The sequence below is a fragment of the Phaseolus vulgaris genome, chromosome 3 (assembly GCF_000499845.2).
Source record: "Phaseolus vulgaris cultivar G19833 chromosome 3, P. vulgaris v2.0, whole genome shotgun sequence".
NCBI classification, from domain to species: domain Eukaryota; kingdom Viridiplantae; phylum Streptophyta; class Magnoliopsida; order Fabales; family Fabaceae; genus Phaseolus; species Phaseolus vulgaris.
In genome coordinates, this window is record NC_023757.2 from 21,173,117 (window position 1) to 21,197,951 (window position 24,835).

General features: G+C 35.3%; 1 protein-coding gene across 7 annotated transcripts; it reads right to left on the bottom strand.

The window, feature by feature from the left end:
- Positions 1-19,217: 19,217 nt before the first annotated feature.
- LOC137806849 (dual specificity protein phosphatase 1) lies at positions 19,218-21,820 on the bottom strand. 7 transcript variants are annotated; one of them, XR_011080431.1, is made up of 6 exons: positions 21,692-21,804; positions 21,371-21,507; positions 21,150-21,285; positions 20,380-20,804; positions 19,698-19,762; positions 19,218-19,612 (listed from the first exon to the last, which is right to left on the bottom strand). XR_011080431.1 is itself a non-coding variant. In XM_068607184.1 (5 exons), exons 2-5 carry the CDS (start codon positions 21,494-21,496, stop codon positions 19,447-19,449), a joined length of 549 nt encoding a protein of 182 aa, XP_068463285.1. In that variant the 5' UTR covers positions 21,497-21,507; positions 21,692-21,820; the 3' UTR covers positions 19,218-19,446. The 7 variants fall into 7 exon arrangements, 2 of the variants coding, with proteins under 2 accessions (XP_068463285.1, XP_068463286.1); XR_011080429.1 differs by lacking the exon at positions 19,698-19,762; XR_011080430.1 differs by lacking the exon at positions 19,698-19,762 and having other exon boundaries at positions 20,328-20,804.
- Positions 21,821-24,835: the final 3,015 nt, after the last annotated feature.

Below are 24,835 nucleotides of genomic sequence, written 5' to 3' on the forward strand. Positions count from 1 at the left end.
TTCACCTTTTGCAAATGATCCTTGGGAAGACATAAGCCTAAATTTCATATTAGATCTTCCTAGGACAACAAAAGGTTTTGATTCCATTTTCATGGACATGGATAAACTCTTCCTTAAAGAAGTGACAAGTCTTCATGATTTCTCTTCAAACTTAGTGTTGGATAGAGCTCCAAAATTTGAAAACCATCATTTGAGGATTCTCTTGGAAAAACTTGCAACTAAGTTGTCCTTTTCAAATTCTTATCATCCTCAAAAGAATGGTCAAAATAAAATTGAAAACATAGCTCTTGTTACTATGCCTAGAGAAATCATGAAAGACAACCACAATTCTTGGGATGAGTATCCTTTTTCTATTGAGCATGCATACAATAGAGTAGTCCACAAGACTACTAATATTTGTACATTTGAAGTTGTATGTGAACATAGTCCTCTTTCTCTTTTTGTGTTGTTACCACTTCCTAAAGGAATTATGCCTAAGGAACAAGTAACCACTATTGAAAATTTTACAAAGCATGAGAGGATTAGAGAACACATGCAACCATCAAAAGAGAAATATTGTAAAAAGTTTCCAAAAACAAAAGAAAAACAAAAATGGCAACTTCATAAAATTGATTTGTATATAACTGCTTCAACTAACTCATTTGCTTTATTTGATAATTCCCCTAGGTGGACGTTTGATCCGGGAGGGCAAGCATAGTTGAAGAAGCAAGAGGCTACTATTCGAGATCAAATCTCTAGATCTGAGGATAGATCTTCTCAAGGAGAAGGAGATGATGGACACCATCCAGCCACATCCATTCCCCTAGCCATGAAGAAGAAGAAGCAATGGATTTGAGGACAAATCCTTTTCAAGAGGGAGGGGATGATGGAAGAGGCCCAAGCACAAGCCCACATGCAAGCCCACCAAAGGGTAGATTTAGGCCAACCATAGAGTTATGGCCAAGAGGATCCAAGAAGACGTTCTTTTACATGTTCAAATGCCATAAACTCTAGTGTAGAGTAGACTTTAATTTCTTGTCAAAATTAGCATAGGAACTTTATTTGTAATTTTCTTAGAATTAATTTTGGCACCTAAAACACCAACCTAGGTAAACTTAGAGTTTCTAAAAAAACCTCTAAATTTACCAAGGCCGGTCTAGAAAGCCCATGGAGGGGGTGAGCATAAAAACTAGACACACCCCTCCCCATGTGCTCATTTGTGCACCCATGTGCTTCACATTTACATTTCATTTGGCTAGCATTAGGGTTGCATTATGGTCCTCCTTAGCCTATAAAAGGAGGAGCCTACATGATGGAGGACGGCCAAGCACATCTAGCCATGGGAGCCAAAGCCCACACCATGAAGAGCGTCTAGACCAAGGAGAGCGTCTAGCTCCAAGGAATGAGCGTCTAGGCCGTGAAGAAGGGAAGCTACCTATGGAGCGTCTAGGTGTGGAACTAGACCGTCTAGGTCCCCTCACAAGATCAATGGCTAAGCATGTACAAGCACAAATGGATGAAGCCACGGATGGAAGAGAGAAAGCCTTGTATATGTTGCATCAAGGCCCAATAGGGGTACTTAGTAGATAGGGTAGTGTAGAAAGCACATTTGAATGAAACATTCTAGAACTTTGCTAGGTGTGACCGGTCATGGCACATGGCCTAGGCTTGCATTTCATTTGGTTTACATTTCATTATGTATTAGCTTAGGTTTTACGTCCCAAATAGCCTATAAATAGGGAGGCTATCTCATGTATTTTGCAAGTTTATTGTGAGTAAAGTTATGCTGCCCATTTGTGCTCAACTTTGCTTCTCCCTAGAATCCTAGGCTCTAAACTTCAATTCCTTCATCTTTTCCCTTGAGCTGGCCGAACCACTCAATACCCATACCTATCATGCACCTACAAGATCAACACCACTCTTAGGAGGATCTTGCTCACTCTCATTCATTGCTTCCGCCCCATACTCTACATTGATTCAAGAAGAACTTCATGAAAATGCCATCATTTGGTATCATGAGCTTTGGTTCTTCAAGATGAGTAGCTCCTTGTCTTTTCAATTTTAGTTCTTCTTTATTTCATATTGTCATTTACTTTCCTTACTTGTCTTGCTGTTTTTTACATTTTAATTTGTTCTTGGTGTGCTTTGTGGAAGATCCAACCGAAGCACTCTTGTTCAATTGATCTTGAACAATTTCTTGTGCAATTTGTGATAGGATTCCATACACCTTTGTGTTGCTATTTTCTTTTAGGCTTTTGAGTCTTTATTGCTTTCCTTATTTGGTTCATATTATGCTTTGAGTCTTTAATTTTCTGAATCTATACATGTTTTGTCAAGTCATGTTCATCCATATTGTCAACAATTCATAGTAGTCCTTTTATTTGGCTTAATTGTTTCTTGATTTTGGGTCTCTTTATTTGCTTGAATCTGCTGTTCTTTGCTCCTTTGGTGCCTTTTTAATTTTTAGTTTGAGTTCATATTGTGTTTAGATCCTACACAATTCTATTTCACAAATTTCCATTGTGTCTAAACTTTGGTATCTTGCTGTTTTTGTTTCCAGTTTTCAGATTCCCCTGTTTTCACCTTCTCTGTTTTGGCTGTTTTAACCCAGAAAAATATTTCCACTCATAGGAAAATTTTGATTCTCTGGAAAATGCAAGTTTAAAGTGTTATAGAAAGGACAAAAAAAGAATTAGGTCAAAAGAAGCAACAGAAAAAAAATGATAAATCTTTTAAAATCAGAGTGCAAATCTGAAGCGCTCCAGCTGGCCTAACCGAACACCAAATTTGCAAAATTTATTAAAAAAAAATGGTGCATCCGTTTTGAGTGATTCCAAAGCCAGATTTTAGATAAGATCCTGAATATCTTGCATAACAAATTTCAGAGCCAAATTCTAAAAATACAGCTCAGCATAAATCGGGGAACAAACACGTTTTCTGGCCCACAACATTTTCCAATGGTGCTGTTTTTTTTATTTGGTCATCTAATCTAGTGCTTTTCTTTAGGAATTCTTTTGTGTGCCAACCTTTAATTGAGTACCTTTATTTGTTTGCTTTAATTACTTGACTCTCTTTCTAGTTGTCATAATCTAAATCCTTTTGGTGGTACTGTTTTATTCAATTAAATTTGTTTCTTGCTTTTGTTCTTTGACCTCTAATTTGGGTGCTGGAATTTATTCTTCTTTGGTGCTTATGTGAATGGGAACTTGATTTGGTTAAGGTTTAGCCCTTTGCTAGGTGCTGGAAATTGGAGAATTAAAGACCATCATTCTAAGGAGAAGACAAGGCCAAAGCCGAAACAAGCATTCTTGAAATAAACACTACAAACACTTGGAAGATCAACAATCAAAGACAACAAGGGAGTGCACTAACCAAAAGAGGATCAACAAAGGGAGTTCTCTTATTTCCTTTGCAACTTGGTTTATTGTTAATTACCTTGTTAATTACGTTTTAGACGGTGAGTGTGTCTTCAAGGGCTCAAAGTGTCCAAGAAGCCTCACCTAGGGCCGAATAGTATAGCATTCTTGATTAGTAATTGTTACTTGTTTGTAATTGCTTTTCTTTTGCTTTCATAGCTACGCTTTGCATGTTTAACTTTGTTTAATTTGTGTGCAAAACCGACTAGCTTTGTTGCATAGTTAGCTTACATTGTTTTCTTGCATTTATTTCTCAACTTATTTGTGTTCTAAGTGTTTCACTAAGAGAAAGTCTTGTGTGAAGATATTGGGGGATAGTTTTTGGCAAGGAAAAGGCTTGGCACTTAAGTAGTCCTTTGTGACTCACCTCCCTTACCTAGAAAACTACCTTCTTTAACTTTCCTAAACTTTCTCAAAGTAAAACACCTATATACACAAAGTTTTAGCCATGTCTTCTTCTTCTCACTCTCCAAAGTCTATAGAAAGTGAAGTAAAATCTTTGAAAACTCTTTTAAAAGAAGTATCCCAAGTGGTACAATTGATATCTTTTAGACAATTGGAGAATGAGAACAAAATCAATGAGTTGGCTAAAGCTCAAGAAGAGAAGTCACAAAAAACACAAAAATAAAAAAAAACGCTTACTCATGCATCTCAAAGTATTGAGTCTCTAGGGGAGGGAAGCCGTAGAATCAATGATTATTACCAACCACCCCCTAGAAGAACTAGGCAAAGGGAACAAGAGGTGCCAAGGGAAACTAGAGTAGACCTACCTCATTTTCATGGAAAGGAAAATGTAGAAATCTATCTAGATTGGGAGATGAAGGTAGAGCAACTCTTTGCTTGCCATAGGGTAAGTGAGGAACGAAAGGTACCCTTAGCCACCCTTAGTTTCCAAGGGAACGCCATGTATTGGTGGACCTCTCTCGAAAGAGATAGACGTCTTCATAGGGAACCTTCCATTACATATTGGAATGACCTTAGGGGAGCCCTAAGACGTCGACATATACCTTCCTACTACCATAGGGAGTTGATGGACAAGCTCCAAAGACTCCAACAAAAGAACATGAGTGTGGAAGAGTATAGGCAAAAAATGGAGCTCTACATGATGAGAGCATCCATTAGAGAAGAGGAGGAAACCACCATAGCTAGGTTCCTTAGTGGCCTATCACTTGAGATAAGAGATAGAGTAGAGCTCTTACCTTATCAAGACTTGAATGATTTGGTTCAACTTTGCATTAAAGTTGAGCAACAAAACTTGCGCAAAACATCAAGTCAAAAGGTGAGCCCCTATTCTAGCTTTTATCCCAAGAAAGAGTTTAGAAGGGAGGGTAGTACATCCAAGGAAAAACCAAAAGAGCCTACCAAGCCCTTCACCAAAGAAACCTCAACCCCACCCATCCGAGCTAGAGATGTTAAGTGTTTTAAGTGCTATGGTAGGGGGCATGTGCAAGCACAATGTCCAAACCAAAGGACTTTGTTTCTTAAAGGTGTAGATGAGTACACTAGTGGCGAGGATGAGCCTAGTGAGAGAGAGGAAGGGGGAGAGGATGAGAAGGTAGCTCCACTAGAGGGAGAATTGCTTATGATTAGGAGAACCCTCAACAATCACCCTAGCACATCCATTGAAACACAAAGAGAGAACATATTTCATACAAGATGAAATGTTTTAGAAAACATATGCTCTCTCATTGTGGATAGTGGTTCTAGTTGTAATTGTTGTAGTGCTAGGATGGTTGAAAAGCTTAAGCTACAAGTGGTTCCCCACCCAAAACCTTACAAACTTCAATGGCTTAATGAAAATGGGGAACTACATGTAGACAAGCAAGTGGAAATCAAGTTTTCCATAGGGAACTACAAGGACAAAGTTTTATGTGATGTAGTGCCTATGGAAGCTTGTCATATTTTATTAGGGAGACCATGGCAATTTGATAAGAAAACCTTGCATGATGGTCTCACTAACGAAATTTCCTTCACCCATAAGTATAAAAAGTTTGTACTTAGTCCTTTACCACATTCTCAAGTGGTAAAAGACCAAATACAAATGAAGCAAAAGAGGGATGAGGAAAACAAAAAAAAAAAGCGCTAGAAAAAGAGAAAATCCTTAGGGATAGGAAGGCGTGGGAGAAGAGTGTTCCTTCCCACAAGGTTGGTCAACAAGAAAAGCCTCTTGAAAACGTTTTTGAAAACTTGCTTCTTGTTGAACAACCAAGCCTTATCTTGTGTAAAGGAGCACTTACATGCACTGCCACAAGTAGTGAACTTATGAATTTACCTCCTCAAATCGAAAATCTTTTGAGTGAATTTGAAGATCTATTCTCACAAGAAGGACCCATTGGGCTTCCTCCTCTAAGGGGAATAGAACATCATATTGACTTTATCCCGGGGGCAAGCCTACCAAATAGGCCTGCTTATAGAACCAACCCCGAGGAAACTAAGGAGATAGAATCACAAGTTCAAGACTTGTTGGAGAAGGGTTGGGTTCAAAAGAGCTTAAGCCCTTGTGCTGTACCTGTCTTGTTGGTGCCAAAAAAAGATGGAAAATGGCGCATGTGTTGTGATTGTCGATCAATCAACAACATCACCATCAAGTATAGGCATCCAATTCCAAGGCTTGATGATACGCTTGATGAATTGCATGGGTCAACTCTATTCTCCAAAATTGACCTTAAAAGTGGATATCACCAAATTCGAATCAAGGAGGGTGATGAGTGGAAAACCGCTTTTAAGACCAAATTTGGATTATACGAGTGGTCGGTGATGCCCTTTGGGCTTACTAATGCCCCAAGTACATTCATGAGGCTTATGAATCACACCTTGAGGGATTGTATAGGTAAATATGTAGTAGTTTACTTTGATGATATTTTAGTATATAGTAAAACCCTAGAAGACCATCTAAGTCACCTTAGGGAAGTTCTTCTAGTTCTTAGGAAAAATAGTCTTTTTGCAAATAGGGATAAGTGTACCTTTTGTGTAGATAGTGTAGTCTTCTTAGGCTTCATAGTAAACAATAAGGGGGTGCATGTAGATCCCGAGAAAATCAAAGCCATCCGAGAGTGGCCAACTCCACAAAATGTAAGTGATGTAAGAAGTTTTCATGGGTTAGCTAGCTTCTATAGAAGGTTTGTGCCTAATTTTTCTAGCCTAGCATCTCCTTTGAATGAACTTGTTAAAAAAGATGTTGCATTGGAATGAAAAGCATGAGCAAGCCTTTCAAAGGCTAAAAGCTCAACTCACCAATGCACCCATCCTATCTCTTCCAAATTTTTCCAAAACTTTTGAGATAGAGTGTGATGCATCGGGAGTAGGCATAGGTGCGGTTTTGTTGCAAGGTGGACACCCCATTGCTTATTTTAGTGAAAAACTCCATGGTGCCACCCTCAACTACCCCACCTATGACAAAGAGCTCTATGCTCTTGTGCGAGCCCTAAAGACTTGGGAACACTACCTTGTGTCTAAAGAATTTGTCATCCATAGTGATCACGAGTCTTTAAAATATTTAAAGGGCCAACACAAGCTCAACAAGAGACATGCTAAATGGATGGAATTTCTTGAACAATTTCCTTATGTAATCAAATACAAGAAAGGGAGCACCAATATAGTGGCCGATGCTCTTTCAAGACGGCATACACTCCTTTCAAAATTGGGTGCCGAAATTCTTGGATTTGACCACATAAGAGAGCTTTACCAAGATGATCAAGAACTCTCATCCATCTATGCCCAATGTCTACATAGAGCGCAAGGAGGTTACTATGTGTCCGAGGGATATCTTTTTAAAGAGGGAAAACTTTGCATTCCCCAAGGAACACATAGGAAACTCCTTGTCAAAGAATCACATGAGGGGGGACTCATGGGCCACTTTGGAGTTGATAAAACTCTAGATCTTTTAAAAGCAAAATTTTGTTGGCCACACATGAGGAAAGATGTCCAACGACATTGTTCTAGATGCATCTCATGTTTAAAAGCAAAGTCTAGAACAATGCCGCATGGACTCTACACCCCTTTGCCGATTGCAAATGCTCCTTGGGAAGACATTAGCATGGATTTCATTTTAGGACTTCCTAGGACTGCAAGAGGCCATGACTCTATCTTTGTGGTGGTGGACCGTTTTAGCAAAATGTCCCATTTTATTCCATGCCACAAAGTAGATGATGCTCAAAATATTTCTAAACTCTTCTTTAAAGAAGTGGTGAGACTCCATGGTCTCCCTAGAAGTATAGTGTCCGATAGAGATCCCAAGTTTATCAGCCACTTTTGGAAAACTCTTTGGGGTAAACTTGGAACAAGACTACAATTTTCAACTTCTTGTCATCCTCAAACGGATGGACAAACCGAAGTAGTCAATAGATCTCTTGGAACTATGCTTCGGGCTATCATGAAGGGCAGCCACAAATCTTGGGATGAGTACCTTCCCCATATTGAATTTGCTTACAATCGAGTAGTTCACAAGACTACTAATGCTTCTCCTTTTGAAGTAGTATATGGCTTTAATCCTCTCACACCCATGGATTTGATACCCCTTCCTAATCCACAAGATTTTGTGCATAAGGAAGGCGTAATCAAAGCTGATTTTATAAAGAAAATGCATGAGAAGATTAAACTCCAAATACAACAACAAAATGAGAAGTACACAAAATACAACAATAAAGGGAAGAGAGAAATAATTTTTGAGGAGGGAGACTTAGTTTGGCTTCACCTTCGTAAAGATAGATTTCCAACTCAAAGGAAGTCCAAACTAAGTCCCCGAGGAGATGGACCTTTCCAAGTTCTCAAGCGAGTCAACAACAATGCATATAAATTGGACCTACCTCTTGAATATGGAGTACATGCCACTTTTAATGTAATTGATCTTTCTCCATTTGTAGGTACCAATGACGATGACGAGCTGGATTTGAGGACAAATCCTTTCCAAGGGGGAGGGGATGATGGAGGAGGGCCAAGCACATCTAGCCATGGGAGCCAAAGCCCACACTGATGAGAATCAAATAAAGGAGGCTTTTATTAATGGAGGAAGAGGACATCCACCCTCACATTTGAAGTTCTTCCTTCTAGTCTTCTCAAAATTAAAAGAAGACATAAAATAAAGATGAGGCCCAAGCCCAAAGCCCAAGCCCAAGCCCAAGAAGGCCAAAGCCCAAAGAGCCCAAGTCCATCCCATGAGGGGCAAGGCCAAGCTTTGAAATACTCTTGTATAGTTTTAGGAGGTGTGGTTATTAAATAAAGGTGTGTGAAAATGTAAAATAAAGTCACATTGTCCATGTGACTTAGGAGAGTGGTGTAGGTGTAGTTTTTGGGAGGTGTCATAGTAGAAAAAGGTCACACCTCCCATGTGACTTGTTTTTGGTGGGAATTTCAAATGAGTTTATTTGAAATTTCCCACCTATTTTTCAGCACCTTAGGCTATAAATAGAGGTGCTTCCTTTGTAAAATTCAGATTTGGAATTTGTAGTATCAAAACTTTCCCAAATTGGTGATTGAGTGTAGTGAGAACTTGTCTTCTCCTCTTCCTAGTCTCATCTTGAGTGCCTTGGTTCTCTCAAGTGGCGGCATTGCACACTTATCTTGGAGCCTTCACACTTCAAGTGGCGTGTTCATCAACCAAGAACTACAACCACATAAGTCCTCTTTCTTCTCCATCTTCTCATTCCATTTTCGTGCCTATTTGAATTCCTAAACATGTCTTAGGTTCCTTTCTTGCTTTCTATTCGGTGTTCTTGCTTATTTTCATGTTTCAATCGGTTCATCTTCTTTCTCCTTGGATTTGTTTGGTGCATTTCAGTTTTGAAGCATTTTAATCGGTTCATTTCATTTGTTATGCATTTTAATCGGTTCATTTGCATTTTTACATCTTTTAATCGGTTCAATTGGCAAGAAATGGGTCTTCCATGTGAGTTTGGTGTTTGGTGCAAGTTTTGGTGAGTTCTTGATTATAGAACCTTGATCCAATTCTATTAAAAGTGCCTAAGCTATCTCCAACTCAAGTTGATTCCTAAGAATGTCAAGAATCATTCATATTGTGCTATTGGAATCACATCATGTGGTATCATGAGTCTTAGGTTCATTCTTGTTTAATTGTTGAGTTGTGTGCACTTTAATTTCAAGAGCTCTTTATTTTCTTGCAATTTAAGTTTCTGTTTTAGAATTTTATTTGAGTATTCTTGCTGTTTTTCTTTTACACCAAGTGCTTGTGAAAAGGTTTATGGCACTCATAATTCTTATGAGTATGGTTGCTCTTTTGGAATGGCATTATCCTTCCTAGAGTTTACCTTAAGCTTCCTTTCACTTGTTGTTAAAATTTGTGTTGTGTCTTTTAATTTTTGAATCATGTCAAGTTTTGTCTTAGTCATGTTATTCCATATATGTCATTACTTCTAGTAGTACTTTTATTGTTTTGATTGTTTCTTGCTTTGGTGTCATATAATTTTCTGAATTGATGTTGATCCTTTGTGCATTTTCTTTTTAGAATTGAGTTCATACTTGTATTCTAGACCTATACAAGTTCCAATACATCATTTTCTATTATGTCTTTGCTAGTTCATCATCCTGTTTTTTTATTCCTATTAGGATTCCTCTGTTTCTGAAAAAAGTGCTTACTGTTTTTCCTTATTGCAATTGATTTACGTACTGTAAAATTCTGGATTTGAGATATTCAAAGTGTTAGAAAAGAATAGAAAAAAGAATCATTCAAAAATATGAAGTACACAAAAAATGATAAATAAAATAAAAAAAGTGTACATTCCTGCCAAAAAAAAAATACGGTAATCTGGCAGTGATTTTAAAAAATTTATTTCTCTCAATTGGCTTACTGTTTTTAATTGATTCCAGTGCCATTATTGAGTTAACATCTTGAAGTTTCTGTGGTATAAATTTCATAATCCAGTTCGCTCTACAACGTTCCAGTTAAATCAGTGAATATCAAACACAGTTTGCATAAATTTTTTTTTTTCCAGTAGCTAAATTTTTTGTTTTCTTCATCTACTCTAGTGCTTTTCCTTAGGTATTCTTTTGTGTGCCTACTTTTCTCATTGAGTTCTTTATTTTCTTGATTGTCTTTCATTCTTACTCTTTGAGTTTGTCTTACATATAGTATTCCTTTTGCAATTACCTTTCCTTGCTTATACCTTTTCTTGTTTGTCTTTATTGTTTCATTGGTTTTGTGGTGGTTGCTTTTGAGATTGGTGTGCTTGCTTTGACATATTTCATTTGAGGATTCCAAGGCCTCAAGATCAGATTGGTGCAAGAACATTATTTCTTTGAGAGTGATCTCTTTTTTCAGCCTCATTTCACTTCGGCAGTTTCATTGCCAAGCTCACTGTTTTTGCTAATTTTGTTTCTTAACTTGTTTGCTGTTTTTGTGTGTTTGCTGTTTTTTATTTGCAAAATGGCTGGCTATTCAAGTGGTGCATCTTACAAACAGCATTCTCCTTCCAAAGCTTCAGTCCTTGGTGAAGAAGAACATAGAAGAAGGAGGCATCACCATCATTCTCATGAAGAGAGCTATAACCGTGACCAAAGATATCACCAAGTGTTCAACCTTGCTTGTAAAAAAGTCCCTAGTTTTAATGGTGATAGTGATCCTAATGTGTATTTAGAATGGGAGACTAAGGTTGACCATTATTTTCATGTGTATAAGGTCCAAGATGACCAAAAACTTAGATTAGTTTCTTTATCCTTTTTGGGCTATGCCAAAGAATGGTGGCATAAAATTGTAATGGACATTATATATCGCAAGAAACTTCCCGTGGTTTCTTGGAATGCTTTGAAAGAGTGTATGCGCGCGAGGTTTGTTCCTCCTTCTAGGAAGGAACCTTTGTTGAAGTTCCAAAGGCTTCCTCAAGGACATAGGATGGTAGATGAATACTTTAAAGATTTTGAAACAACTTTGACTAAAATGAATATGCATGCTAATGAAGAGTCAAAGATTAAATGGTTTGTACGTGGTTTGAAAAGAGATATTAGAGATTTTGTAGAATTAAAAGAATATTCTTCTTTAAAGAGCGTGTTTCGCAAAGCCATCAAGGTAGAATCATATCTTTTGAACAAAACTTTCAAAAATACTCATGATGATGATTTCTACAACTCTTCTAGGAAGGATGCAAACAAAATTTCTCCTTCCAATTTTTCCAAACAAACCATGTTTCCAAACAAAGTTTCTACTACAAATCTTTCTACTCCTAAGTCACCTACCAAAACTTCAAATATAAAATGTTTTAAATGTTTAGGTTTTGGGCACATAGCTCTTCATTGTCCACAAAAGCAAATCTTAAAGATCAACAAGGTAAAACAAGACCTAACTCACCCACCTACCACAAGTAAACAAGAAAAAGACAAAGAAGGCCAAGTTGACATGGGTCTTATCCTTTCACCTCCAAGGTGTTTTCCTTCCTTATCTTTTTCATTACCCAAGGTTCCTATTTCACCACCATCTTGGTTAAAAATGTTAGGGATGATTTGTTCATACCTCCTAATGGTTGTCACCATTTAAGAGGTCTTTTTCCAAAACATCACATCATTCCCAAACAAATTTTTCCAACTTGGTCGATTTATAGAACCTCCTTTTCTGAAATCCCATTATTTACAAATGCTAAGTCATGTTTACATTTTTCTTCCACTTTTAATTGTAAAACTAAACTGACTTTGTTATATGCAGGGATTCAGAATTCATGGATGAATTCTCTCCAACTCGAGGAGTATGATGAGAATCAAATAAAGGAGGCTTTTATTAATGGAGGAAGAGGACATCCACCCTCACATTTGAAGTTCTTCCTTCTAGTCTTCTCAAAATTAAAAGAAGACATAAAATAAAGATGAGGCCCAAGCCCAAAGCCCAAGCCCAAGCCCAAGAAGGCCAAAGCCCAAAGAGCCCAAGTCCATCCCATGAGGGGCAAGGCCAAGCTTTGAAATACTCTTGTATAGTTTTAGGAGGTGTGGTTATTAAATAAAGGTGTGTGAAAATGTAAAATAAAGTCACATTGTCCATGTGACTTAGGAGAGTGGTGTAGGTGTAGTTTTTGGGAGGTGTCATAGTAGAAAAAGGTCACACCTCCCATGTGACTTGTTTTTGGTGGGAATTTCAAATGAGTTTATTTGAAATTTCCCACCTATTTTTCAGCACCTTAGGCTATAAATAGAGGTGTTTCCTTTGTAAAATTCAGATTTGAATTTATCTAAAGAAACTATACTCAAAATTGGAGTGAGCATTTGGAGAGCTTTTGAGCCTTCTACTCTAGTCTTATCTTGAAGGACCATGGTTTCCTCAAGTGGCGGCTTGCACACTCATCTAGGAGCATCCATACTTCTAGTGGCGTGATCATCCAACCATTCTTCCATCTTCATGAGCATTCTCTTCTCCTTCCTTTCTTCTTCTTCAATTGTTCATGTTGCCTTGTGTTTTGAGTTGTTGTTGTTTCGGTTCTTCTAATTTTCCAGCACCTATATTCTGTTTGTTTCTTAATTCTGTTCGGTACATTTGATTTTGATTCAATTTCTGTTTGGTCTCTTCTTTTTAAATTCCTTTGTTGATTCAATTTGACAATATTTGGTTCATCCAAATGAGTTTGGGATTTGGTACTTGTTATTGGTGAGTTCTTGACTTAGAACCATGATCCAACTTCTAAGAAAGTGCCTCTATATTTTCCAGCTCAAGGTGATTCCTCAAAGTGTCAAGAATCTTGTTCTATGTGGCTATTGGAATCACATCACACACCATGAAGAGCGTCTAGACCAAGGAGAGCGTCTAGCTCCAAGGAATGAGCGTCTAGGCCGTGAAGAAGGGAAGCTACCTATGGAGCGTCTAGGTGTGGAACTAGACCGTCTAGGTCCCCTCACAAGATCAATGGTTAAGCATGTACAAGCACAAATGGATGAAGCCACGGATGGAAGAGAAAAAGCCTTGTATATGTTGCATCAAGGCCCAATAGGGGTACTTAGTAGATAGGGTAGTGTAGAAAGCACATTTGAATGAAACATTCTAGAACTTTGCTAGGTGTGACCGGTCATGGCACATGGCCTAGGCTTGCATTTCATTTGGTTTACATTTCATTATGTATTAGCTTAGGTTTTACGTCCCAAATAGCCTATAAATAGGGAGGTTATCTCATGTATTTTGCAAGTTTATTGTGAGTAAAGTTATGCTGCCCATTTGTGCTCAACTTTGCTTCTCCCTAGAATCCTAGGCTCTAAACTTCAATTCCTTCATCTTTTCCCTTGAGCTGGCCGAACCACTCAATACCCATACCTATCATGCACCTACAAGATCAACACCACTCTTAGGAGGATCTTGCTCACTCTCATTCATTGCTTCCGCCCCATACTCTACATTGATTCAAGAAGAACTTCATGAAAATGCCATCATTACACCTTGTATTTTCAAGTTTATTGTGAGTAAAGTTATGCTGCCAATTTGTGCCAAGCTTTGCTTCTCCCTAGAATTCTAGGCTCTAAACTTCACATCCTTCACCTTTCCTTGGGCTGGCCGAACCTCCCAATATTCATACACACCATGCACCTTCAAGATCAACATCACTCTTAGGAGGATCTTGCACACACACATCCATTGCTTCCGCACCATCTCTTACATGATTCAAGAAGACCTTCATGAAATTTGCCATCAACACTAGTGGACTTTCGAAAGATAGGGTATCGAGATGAGCCATTTATAATGGTTCAACAAGCATATCAAGTTTTCTACGTGAAAGATCCTACGTCAGAACATTGGTATGTCGTTTTACACGGGAAAAAACAAGGGGAGGCCATATATGATATTGAAAATGGTGACCCTCATTCATTCACACCAATGATAATTAATAAAGATGACAACGTACTTGATGATGTACATGCAACCCGTAAAGACCACAGTGAAGGAATTTACATATGAACATTCAACTCACATGCCACCTGTAAATAAGCATTTAGAATTTTATGTATTATTTTTATATGATTTTAATTCGATGCAGATTAACTAATGTTTGTTACCTAATTTTTTTAACAGAGACATGGATGATGATCAGACCCCACTCAGACCTCGATCCGGATGAGGCAACAGAGAACCTACTAGATTGAAGCGTCTTGCATTGAGACGTGCTACTGGTGAGAAGACACGTGTTGACATTGACGTCAACATTGGAGTGCCTTTTGGTCCTAAAGCAGATGAGTTTATGAGCTATCTTGGAGTTGTTTCTCGTGAGAGGCTCTCCATTTTGATTAATTCATGGGATGAGGTGTCAGAGGTCGACTGGAACATGATCTGAGAGGATGTTTTGGTAAGCTTTACATTTTGATATAATGCTTTTTAATATTCATTGATTAATTTTAATTTGGTGATGTTATTTTCCAGGAAAACTTTGAAATTCCTGATGTGGAACCGCTTCGATCAAAGATTATATCCAATATCGGATTTAAATTTTGTACCTTTAAGTCAAGACTGACTTCGAGATACGTTTTTGGTGACCTTAAAGAAGAAAATCCATGTTTAAAGTACAAACATATTGATGAAGAGACATGGCGTCTTTTTAAAGAAAGCTGTCAAATGAGGCTTGGATAGTAAGTGAAGTAACTTAAATTTTTTTATTTATATAACATTAATAAGTTTATTTTATTTACTTCACTTTTTTTATTTCAATTATGACAGGATCGTCGGAAGAAAGCTCAAGAGATAGCTTTGAAGAATGTTACCCCGCACGTAATGTCTCGTTCGGGGTATCGAAAACTTGAGCAAGCACTGATGGTGGAAAGGAGCAATCTAAACAAGGGACGTCGTCTGAGAATGTGGAAACAGGGGTCACTTCTCCTCCATCACCACCTTTTCGCCATGTAAAATGGAAGAGGGTCCGAATTAAAAAGTCGGGTGTACCAAGTTTTGAGCAATCCGGGGTTATCATCGAAAAAATTGTAAGCTATTTTTGTTATTTTCATTTATTTTAAAGCATTAATTATATTAAAAACTGATATGATTTTTGTCTCTTGCAGGATTCCTTGGGATCCGACGGTAAACTTTTTGTTGAAGGTCGTCACGATATCCTGGTTAAAGCAATTGGCGGACCTGAGCACTGTGGTCGTGTTCGTGCAGCTGGACAAAGGGTTGGAATTAAACTGTATTTTGGAGTTTCAGAACGACAGTCATCCTCCTCCTCCAAAGAGAGCGAAACTCAAATGAAGACTAAGATGCGTGAAGAATTAATGGAGGAGATGAGAAAGGAGACTGATTTGATGTGGCTTGAGATGAGAAAGGAGAATGATCGAATGCGACAAGAGTTTCTATCGCAACAACTTTGTGCTGAGCCGATTCAACCCCTTGTTAGTCCCACTCCCAATAGCACAAAGGGGAGTTGTGCGGCTCCTACAACATCAGGGATGATATTGGGCAGACGAGGGAATGTGAGCTATTGGTAGCGTGCGACAAACTTCCTCGGGTGGTGGCCCTTGGAAAAGTCTATGAAGAGGCCACCACCTTACATAACGTTCCTCTCTCCCCTGATGTGGCGAAGGTAACAGTTGAAAAAGTACGAGTACCTGATGCTCGTGTTCCACTACCTTCAGATGAGGTAACCACTGTGGCCGATGCATTTCAGGCATTCGTTGCCTGGCCCAGAGACCTCATTCGATTTATGCCCCAACCTCATGTAATAATTTCATTTCATTATATTAATTTTTATTTATATTTATATATTACATATAATTGAATACAAATGTTCTTTATCTTGTAGAAACATTTTCGAAAACCAAGTCCGGAGAAGAAGCGTGAGGTTCCAGTTGACGATCCTATAGCTTCCTTAGGTCTCATTGCTAGTCAGATTGGTAATGAACCTTTTGCAATTCCGTGGGATGATACGTTTTTTCAAATAAACACTGAACTGCCACTGATGATGTACAACACAGATTTATTAGAACTTGTATTTGGGAATGAAGAGCTCAATATAAATATAATTCAATTTTTTATGATGTAAGTATCTTTACCTATTATTCAATTTACTTTATGTTAAATTATTATTGATTATACTTTAACTAATAACTTGTAGGTTTTTGCATGGAGTCTGTCTCACTGAGGGGAAGGAAAATGTGTATGGATTCTTAGATCCTGCATATACTAATCCCGTTGGACCAAGGTCATATGAGACTCAAGCATACATCACTAACACCCTGGAAAAAGAGGGAAAACAAATTTATTTATGTCCTTATATCAATGAGTAAGTTTAATTATATGTCATCAATTATTACTATTTCATGTTTAAAATATTTACTAACTCTTTTCATGGATGATATAGACATCATTGGCAGTTACTTGTCTTATCAATGGTTGATAAGACTGTTGTGTGGTTCTGTTCCCTACACAAGAAGATACCCACAAAATTTAAGGATATCATTGATACGTAAGTATACTATAAACTTAACTTTTTATGTTACGAATTAACCATCTACTAACGAGGTTTTTTGTATTAACCAGTTCATGGCATAAATATAACATCCTAAAAGGTCGATCCAGTTCAAATAATTTGAATTGGATAAAAATAAAGGTTTGTAATTTTTTTCTTTCTCTTTTACATTTGTAATTGGACTTATATAGAATCTACAATTAAGTCCATTAAGTCCACTGAGTCCATGTTTACCTCATATTCTAGAATATATATATATATATATATATATATATATATATATATATATATATAGACATAAATCATTTGCTTAATTTTCAGTTTTATAAATTGTCTCCTCGTCTCTTTTTTTTCATTTTCTCTCAAATTTTGAGTTGACTCTTCCTCTTCTCCTCTCATCTACATATTTCATTCTTTATTAATGAAGAATGGTCAATTCATGAAATAAAGATCAAATAAACCAAATTGAGTTTTGCACATATCGTTTAACGCTCCAAGATTGTTCTTCTCTACTCTAAATTCGGTTTTACACTTCGTGATTACAATTTGCATTTTTTATTTTAGAAATCAAATTAAGAATCTATTGAATCAAATTAAGAATTAGATTGAATGATATTTTGATTTGTATAACTAATTTAATTGATGAATTGAATAAGTTAATTGTTTAAACTTGGATCTCAATCACTAGAAAACTATGATAAGAGAAATTGTTTAGTTTCTGAATATGTGAATTGACCTTTTTCATCTTGATTTTTTTTTGCAATTTGTTTATGTTATTAATTTCTTTTTAATTTCCACTCTACATTTCTCAATCCCTAAAATTCCTAATTTTAATTTGTATGGAAATAATATTAAAGATTTAATTCAATCATGTTTCCTTTGATAATGAACCTAGGGTGTATTCTGTATTGTAAATTTAAGAGAAAACATAAAATCTTTGATTTCGAAAACGACATTAAGTATCAAACCCTACACTTAACCTTTTGCTTGCACTTCCAAACAAAAGAAAAACTAAGAAAATAAAATATGAACACTAAGAATGAAAACAAGAAAGCAAACTTCACAATGAATCCTAAAAGGAAAATGTTGTGAACAAAAAAGAAAAAAAAAACAACATAATAAAAAAAATCTACTTCAAAACATAAAAGTAAATAAGAATTGTAATCAAATTAAATCATGATAAAGAAGTAAAATTCTCATAAATCTATGTATTACTTTTTCTCTCAAAAGTGTTAAGAATGTCTTTACATCTTCATTAAGCATTGGTAGTCACATCTTAAATAAGTAAAGAAATTGTTTACTCCCTACAAATGTGCAAGCCCAAGGTTGGACCCTCTGGTATAATTAAATTATTATTGAATTTGTTATACTATTTATTTATGCCCGTTATAAAAGTGTTTCTTATTGCTTTTTTTGTGTGTGTATTATCAATTACAGATGCAAAATCAGTGGAAAAGATATAATTTTTTAGTGATCAAACTAGTCAAGAAGATAATATATCTACGAAGGTCAATAATAAATATATATAACATTTTTTTATGTATGTTACATAGACATTTTAGCTAATTGGATTTTTTTTTTTTGCAGTAAACAAATGTTGAAGTAATAAAAGTAGTAGTTGTCTTGGGAGTGCTTAGTTCCTATTTTGTGATATGATAATTAGGGTTGTGAATTTCATAGTGATATGAACTATGGACTATTTTTATGAACCTTTACTTGTTTTATTTATACATATCATGAATGTAAAAAACATTAATAGAATTATTTCAAATAATATTTAGACCAAGATGTATGATGTTTTGTTGAGGATTAAATTTTAGTCAATGATATATTATAATTCTTTTGTATGGATAGATTGTAATTTTTTTTAATTTTCAATCAAACAAAAAATTGATCTGTTGACCCATAGGCCTAAGACAAGGTCAGCCCAAACAAAAAATTATAGCTCGTTTTGAAATATAGGTTAAGATGGACTGTCAAATTTTTTTAACTTGCCCGTGCGTTCATGCCTGGTTGGCCAAACTGACCCTAGTTTTAATACTCTTGGTGATAAAAAGAATTTGTGAGAGAACTATGTTTTTAATCACTTTGTGAATGGGGTAAAATAAAACATTCCCTCAAATAGGTAATTGTAAAATTACTAAGTTTTCCTGTAATAGTTAACAATAAACATATTCCTAAATAAGTTGAATAACAACTGAATGTGTTGTATAAATTTCTTCAGGAATCATGTTCTTAATCTTAATCTTAATAATCCCATCCCCAAAAACTGGAAAAAAAGACTTTTTAATCTTCATATAAAAAATAACAAGACTGTGAAATAAAGTTTCACAAAAGATGAGGATTAACATAAACGTATTATGTTTTGAGGCATTATCTCATCGGCTAATAGTTAACTGAAGTATGTGATTGTGTTTTGACGTGCGAAATGTTTTGACTATTGTAATAATTGTGGTTAATTGAAAACAAAACTCTATTATTTATGATGCACATTCTACTATATTAACAATGTTACACGTAAAATCTTCTGGTTTAAGCTATAATTACAGATTTCACCTCCTTACATCCAATCATGTGTAGTTGTAAATGTATCCTGATGGTTTCAGACGTGTATAAGTTCAATATATAATTCAGATGAGTTTATGAATAATGCACCAACTTTGGATGCAATTGAAATTAAGGGACTAACGTGACTTAGAGGCATCTTGAAGAGACTTTTCGAAGTCCTCCAGCTGACAAATGAAACCCTGATTGGGACGTGCTTCCGGTCGTATACTCCTTACATGTTGCAGAGCTTCAAAAAGGCTCATTCCACGAGTCCTCATCAGATATGCCACAACTATAGTCACACTAGAAGGTGTAACATTATTAGGAGCAATTTCACCAGTTCATAATCACATGAAAAGAGAAATAACCAAAAGAACAAGAAATATACCAAGATCTTTTGTTTAAGAAGTTCAGATATGGGCATTAAAATGCTGGCAAGAGTTTCATGCCGTACTGAAGTTACGGAAGGAGATAATTCATCACTCTTGAAATTCAAGCTACATCCTTAATTCTATATTTTAAGTACTTTAACAAACTTGAGCTTAGCTTCTTAAATGTTTAAAAATTTGACAGCATTTCAAAATCGAAGCAAAAAATAATGATTTAATTCACGCACTTCTGTTATTCTTTAAAAATTTCAATACATGCAACTGGAAAGATCCACACAAAAACAGATTCCAGAAAAAAATAAAAGAATAATGAAACAGAGAAAGCAACAAAAGGATACCAATAATATTCAAAGGCTACAACAGATTTACAGTTTTCAATATGAAAACCATTTCACATTTAGCACAAAAGTCGAAAACTTAAGTTCAACATATCAACACACATACTTCTTCAAAACTTTGTTACAATAGGTTTCAAGAAATACTGTCATATTAGATATGTAAAGATATTTTACAAGCAAAATAAACATGTAATCTTTGTAACAAAATTGTAAGATAAACTGATATTGACCAGACTTTTAAGTAAAACTTGTTACTTAGACTGATGTGCATGCGAGTTACTATGTTATTACCACTATATGAAAAAGAGTGAACCCTGGAGCAACTTTTAAGTAAGATTGCCACCTTATGTGATCTAGTGATTGCAGGCTCCTAGAAATAGTTTTTCCACTTGTGGGATGTAATCTCCCCGCCCTCAGAAGACCCCACTGGGCAAGAGCCTTGTGCATTAGGGGCCACCTTTTATTAATGCTGGTATCGGAGCCAGCATCGAAGGCCAATGGATAATGAACTACATATTGCGTTTAGTTTTTTTTTTCTCGTACAGTATTCCATAAAAATTAAACCAGAAAAAAATGCATGAAATTATCAAGAACAGGAGGTGATCGCATGTAAACAAGTAAACAAGGGAGAAAGGAATAGAAGATACCTCCTTGATCTTCCAGCAAAACAGTGAACCAAAACACCTCCACCGAGTCTTTTGGCTTCATCAATAAAATCAAAACACTCATTGAAGTATTGTTTTAAGTCTTCATTGTCTTTGTCAACAACTACCTCAATTTTCCCACAAAATCATATATTTAGTATGGACACGGTACTAGATAATAACCTTATGTATTTTGAAAGCAACAGCATGCGAAACTGTTGATGACCAAAACATACACTTTCAGAATAGCAAACAAACACAATTGTTATTCTAAAGCGCACAGGGTAATCTCATTTATTGTGAATTTTGAATTCAATTGTAAGTCATGAAACCCCTTTCAATGGCAAAAAATCACAATCAGAATAACCCTACATCAACGTCAAAACCCGTTCATCGATCATCAGTCACAAACATTTATAGATCGATGTGAAATGCAAAGCAAAGTTTGATTCAAAGAAAACTAACATACCACATATAATTTTATAGACAAAATCATCAGGATGTGCAGGTGGTATTCTACCGGCCACAGTCAAAATGTGAGTAACATTATGGTCTTTCATAGCAGCCTTGTTAACTGCAGTGCCAATCGAACCCAAATACAGACCCTGTATTCATAACGCATAGCAACAACAGAGCCTTAAGAAAAACAGAATGAACTCAAACGAAGTCTTAATGAAATTAGAATTGTACCTCGTCTATTTTGAAAGGAATTTTGTCCTTTTTGTAGGCTTGAACTAAATGCCAGACCCGTGCAATTGCTTCTATTTGCCCATTCATGCATTTGTCGAATTGTTCTATAGCCGCTGAGGTGGTCATTCTCGATCCCCCTTTAAAATAATAAACGCCAATTCAATATTTACATGAATCGTTGATCATCAATAAATAAGTAATGAAAATCGAAAACAGAAACTGATTGAAGAAAACTCTGGTAAGAAGACAGCGGTTACGATTGGAGCGGAAGGATGTGAATGAATGCGATATAGAGTTTTGTGAAGAAGGAGAAGAACTCACCGACAAAGCGTGGAAATTGATCGCTGTGAAATATTTGCGTTGTGAAGCAGAAACAAACTTATTATTTTCTTCCCTTTTTCTTCATCTTCAAAACCGTTCTAATAAAGTAATACTTTATTATTATTTTTTAACTCATAACTTCTACCTCCTATTTGTAGTTTATTCTTCTTCTTAGGATATAGGTACAAGAGTATACTATGAAATTTAAGATTCTTAATTTTGAATAATAAAAATTTAGATTATAGGAATACATTACTTTTATTTAAAAATAACTCTTCTCTCAATAAATTAAAAAATAAACTATTAAGATAAAATTTTACAATAATCTCACATAGAACCAAAAGTTATCACAAACTCAATGACTAAGTAAGACATACAAAAAGGAAAAAATTTAATATTTCATATTATCATTTTTGCAATAAGAATGACCTTGTAAATTTTGTAGTTAGGAGGACATTTGTGATTTTGTTAGTTTTATCCATTATTTAATCAAATCATCAATGCCTTAAATTTAGATATGAGGACAATTTGAAGAGGACTTAAAATGAGATATTTTTAAGAAAAAGGTAAAAGAACAATGACCATTTTGAATAAAGATGTGGATGTGGAAAAACATGTTTGTCCTTATGTAAGGAAGACATCAATGTGTTTTCCTAATCGACAAATAATATTTAAGTTAGTATTATGTCACAAACTAGTAACATATATCGTAGAGAAACTCGTGACAGAAAGAAAGAGAAAATTAAAAAAAGAAGAAAAAATGATGATAATAGAAGTGAACAAGTTAATGAAGTCAAGTCATGTACATGAAATTCAATTTCTGACATGGTTGTTTCATGTAATGATGATGAAAAGTTCTAACAAAACATGGATGATGTGCATTAAGTTCATTGACTTCAACAAAATTTGTCCAAAAATATTTCTATCCTTTGTCAAATATACATTGTCTAATGGATGACACATTGGGTTTAGAATTGTCAATTTGACTCATGACCCAAGAATTATCAATCTCAACCCATTTCTAAATAAGTCTTGTTTTATTGATCCATTAAATAAGTGGGTCACGTCTAGGATCAAAGTGGATTTGACCATTTACAACATTAAAATAAGACTTCAATTAACTCCTAAATATTTTTTTAGAATTATAGAGTCCTTAAATATATTATAATTATAAATTGTAAATTGTAAATTGTAAAACTTTAAATATATTAATTATAAATTGGTCAATAATTAACTTTTATTATTTGCAACTTAATTGCAAGATTGGGGTCCAACCCAACTTGCCTAACCCAGCTCAACTCAACTTCACTGTGCTCGACTCGATCTGTCTTGGTCGTGCATGACTTAGACTTAACACGACTAAATATTTCCTAACTTTGACCCAACTTGACCTGGACAACTTGATCTCAACCCAAGCCAACTTGGTTAACCTCAGCCTAACCTAAGGTTGTGTTTGGATTGGGGGAGAGGATTTGAGAGAGTGGATTTGGAATGATTTGAGAGGAAAGTGTAAAGAAAGTGAGGTTGTTTGGATTAGGGTATATTAGAGTGGATTTGTGAGGAAAGTTTATTGAAGTTTGTGTGTGATAGGATGGTTGTAAGGAGATTTTTATTTTTTTTAAAATGTATAAAATGTAAGTTTACAAATTTACCATTTTCTTAAAAAATTATTTTCACAAAATCAAATCAAAATTAAAATTAACTTTTATTTTTGTCAATATTATTATTTAATAAATTTATTTTAATTATTATTAAATATGTAATTTATATTTATTGTTTATAATTTATTATTATCATTATTATTATTATTCCTATTTTAAATTTTAAATATATTATTATTATTTCATAGTTTACATTTATAATACTAGTTTATTTTCTTTTATTATTACTATATAAATACATTTATATTATTGTTATATAAATATATTTATTTTATTACTATTATATTATATTATTATAAATTATTTTATTATATTTATATTATAAATATATAATATATAAAGTATTATTTTATATGTGTTTAAAAAGTTATTGAGGGTAATTTTGACCTTTTACCATATTGTGTAAATTTTGGTAAACTTTCGCTGCCTTTCTTCACATGGCACGGGGGCTGTTTTTCTTCCTCATCCCGCAAATCTTCATCTTTCAATCTGCTTAAATCACTAAAACCAAACTAAAAAATTATTTGCTTTTCTATTCGAGTTCGGATGCAAACAAAGTCTAACTTAAGTTTGGCCTAACTCAACCAAGCTTAACTTGAGTTGGACCTAATCTGACTCATCCTGACTTAAGTTAGGCTTGACCAACCTATCATGGGCTTTCCTGGACTTTACCCAAACTAACCTAGGCACTACCGAACTAATCTCATGTTGACCCGGTAGTTTTTTAAGATTATGCAACAAACAACTTTGATTAAATACAGAAAAACAGATTTGAGTTTTTCACTGAATGAGATTTTGAAAAGTTGAGAATTGCTTAGAGATTGCATTGATCAAAGAGTGTGAGATAGGATTTTCATCTTGTATTGATTTCAGATTTGTTCTGTAACAAGTGTAATCCTTTGTACTTTTGAAAGAAACTCTGTGTGTATTGCTGAGAAGTGTTGTGTGTTCTTGAGGGGATCAAGATCAACATTCTTAGTGGTGTTGTGCTGGACCAAAGGAAGTGTGTGTCTTGAGGGGATCAATGTCACTTCTTTGGTTGTGTTGTAAGTAATCTAGGGTTGATTGCTTAGTGGATTCCCCAATGGTTTCTGGGAAGACTGGATGTAGCTCTGGGTTAAGAGTGAACCAATATAAACCTCTGTGTGCATTCTCTCTATCCTTAATCTCTTTAAATTCAGTTTTTATATTTGTGAACTGGTATAAACAACCGATTGTTTCTACGAAACAACTAATTGTTTTTTCTGGTGCTGTGCTTATTTGCTTTGTGTTTTGGCAAACGGAATTCTGATTCAAGTGTTTCTCGAAGTAATTTCATTCTTGATTTAAAAGTTTGTGAAAAATCTCTTTAAACCATTCATCCCCCCTCTAGTTTAAAGCCATACATTCTAACATATCTGACCTGGACTTGACCTTATTGGGTCTTACCTGGACTCGGGTTGACCAACTTGGCATGGTTCAAACTCGACCTAATCTCATATGG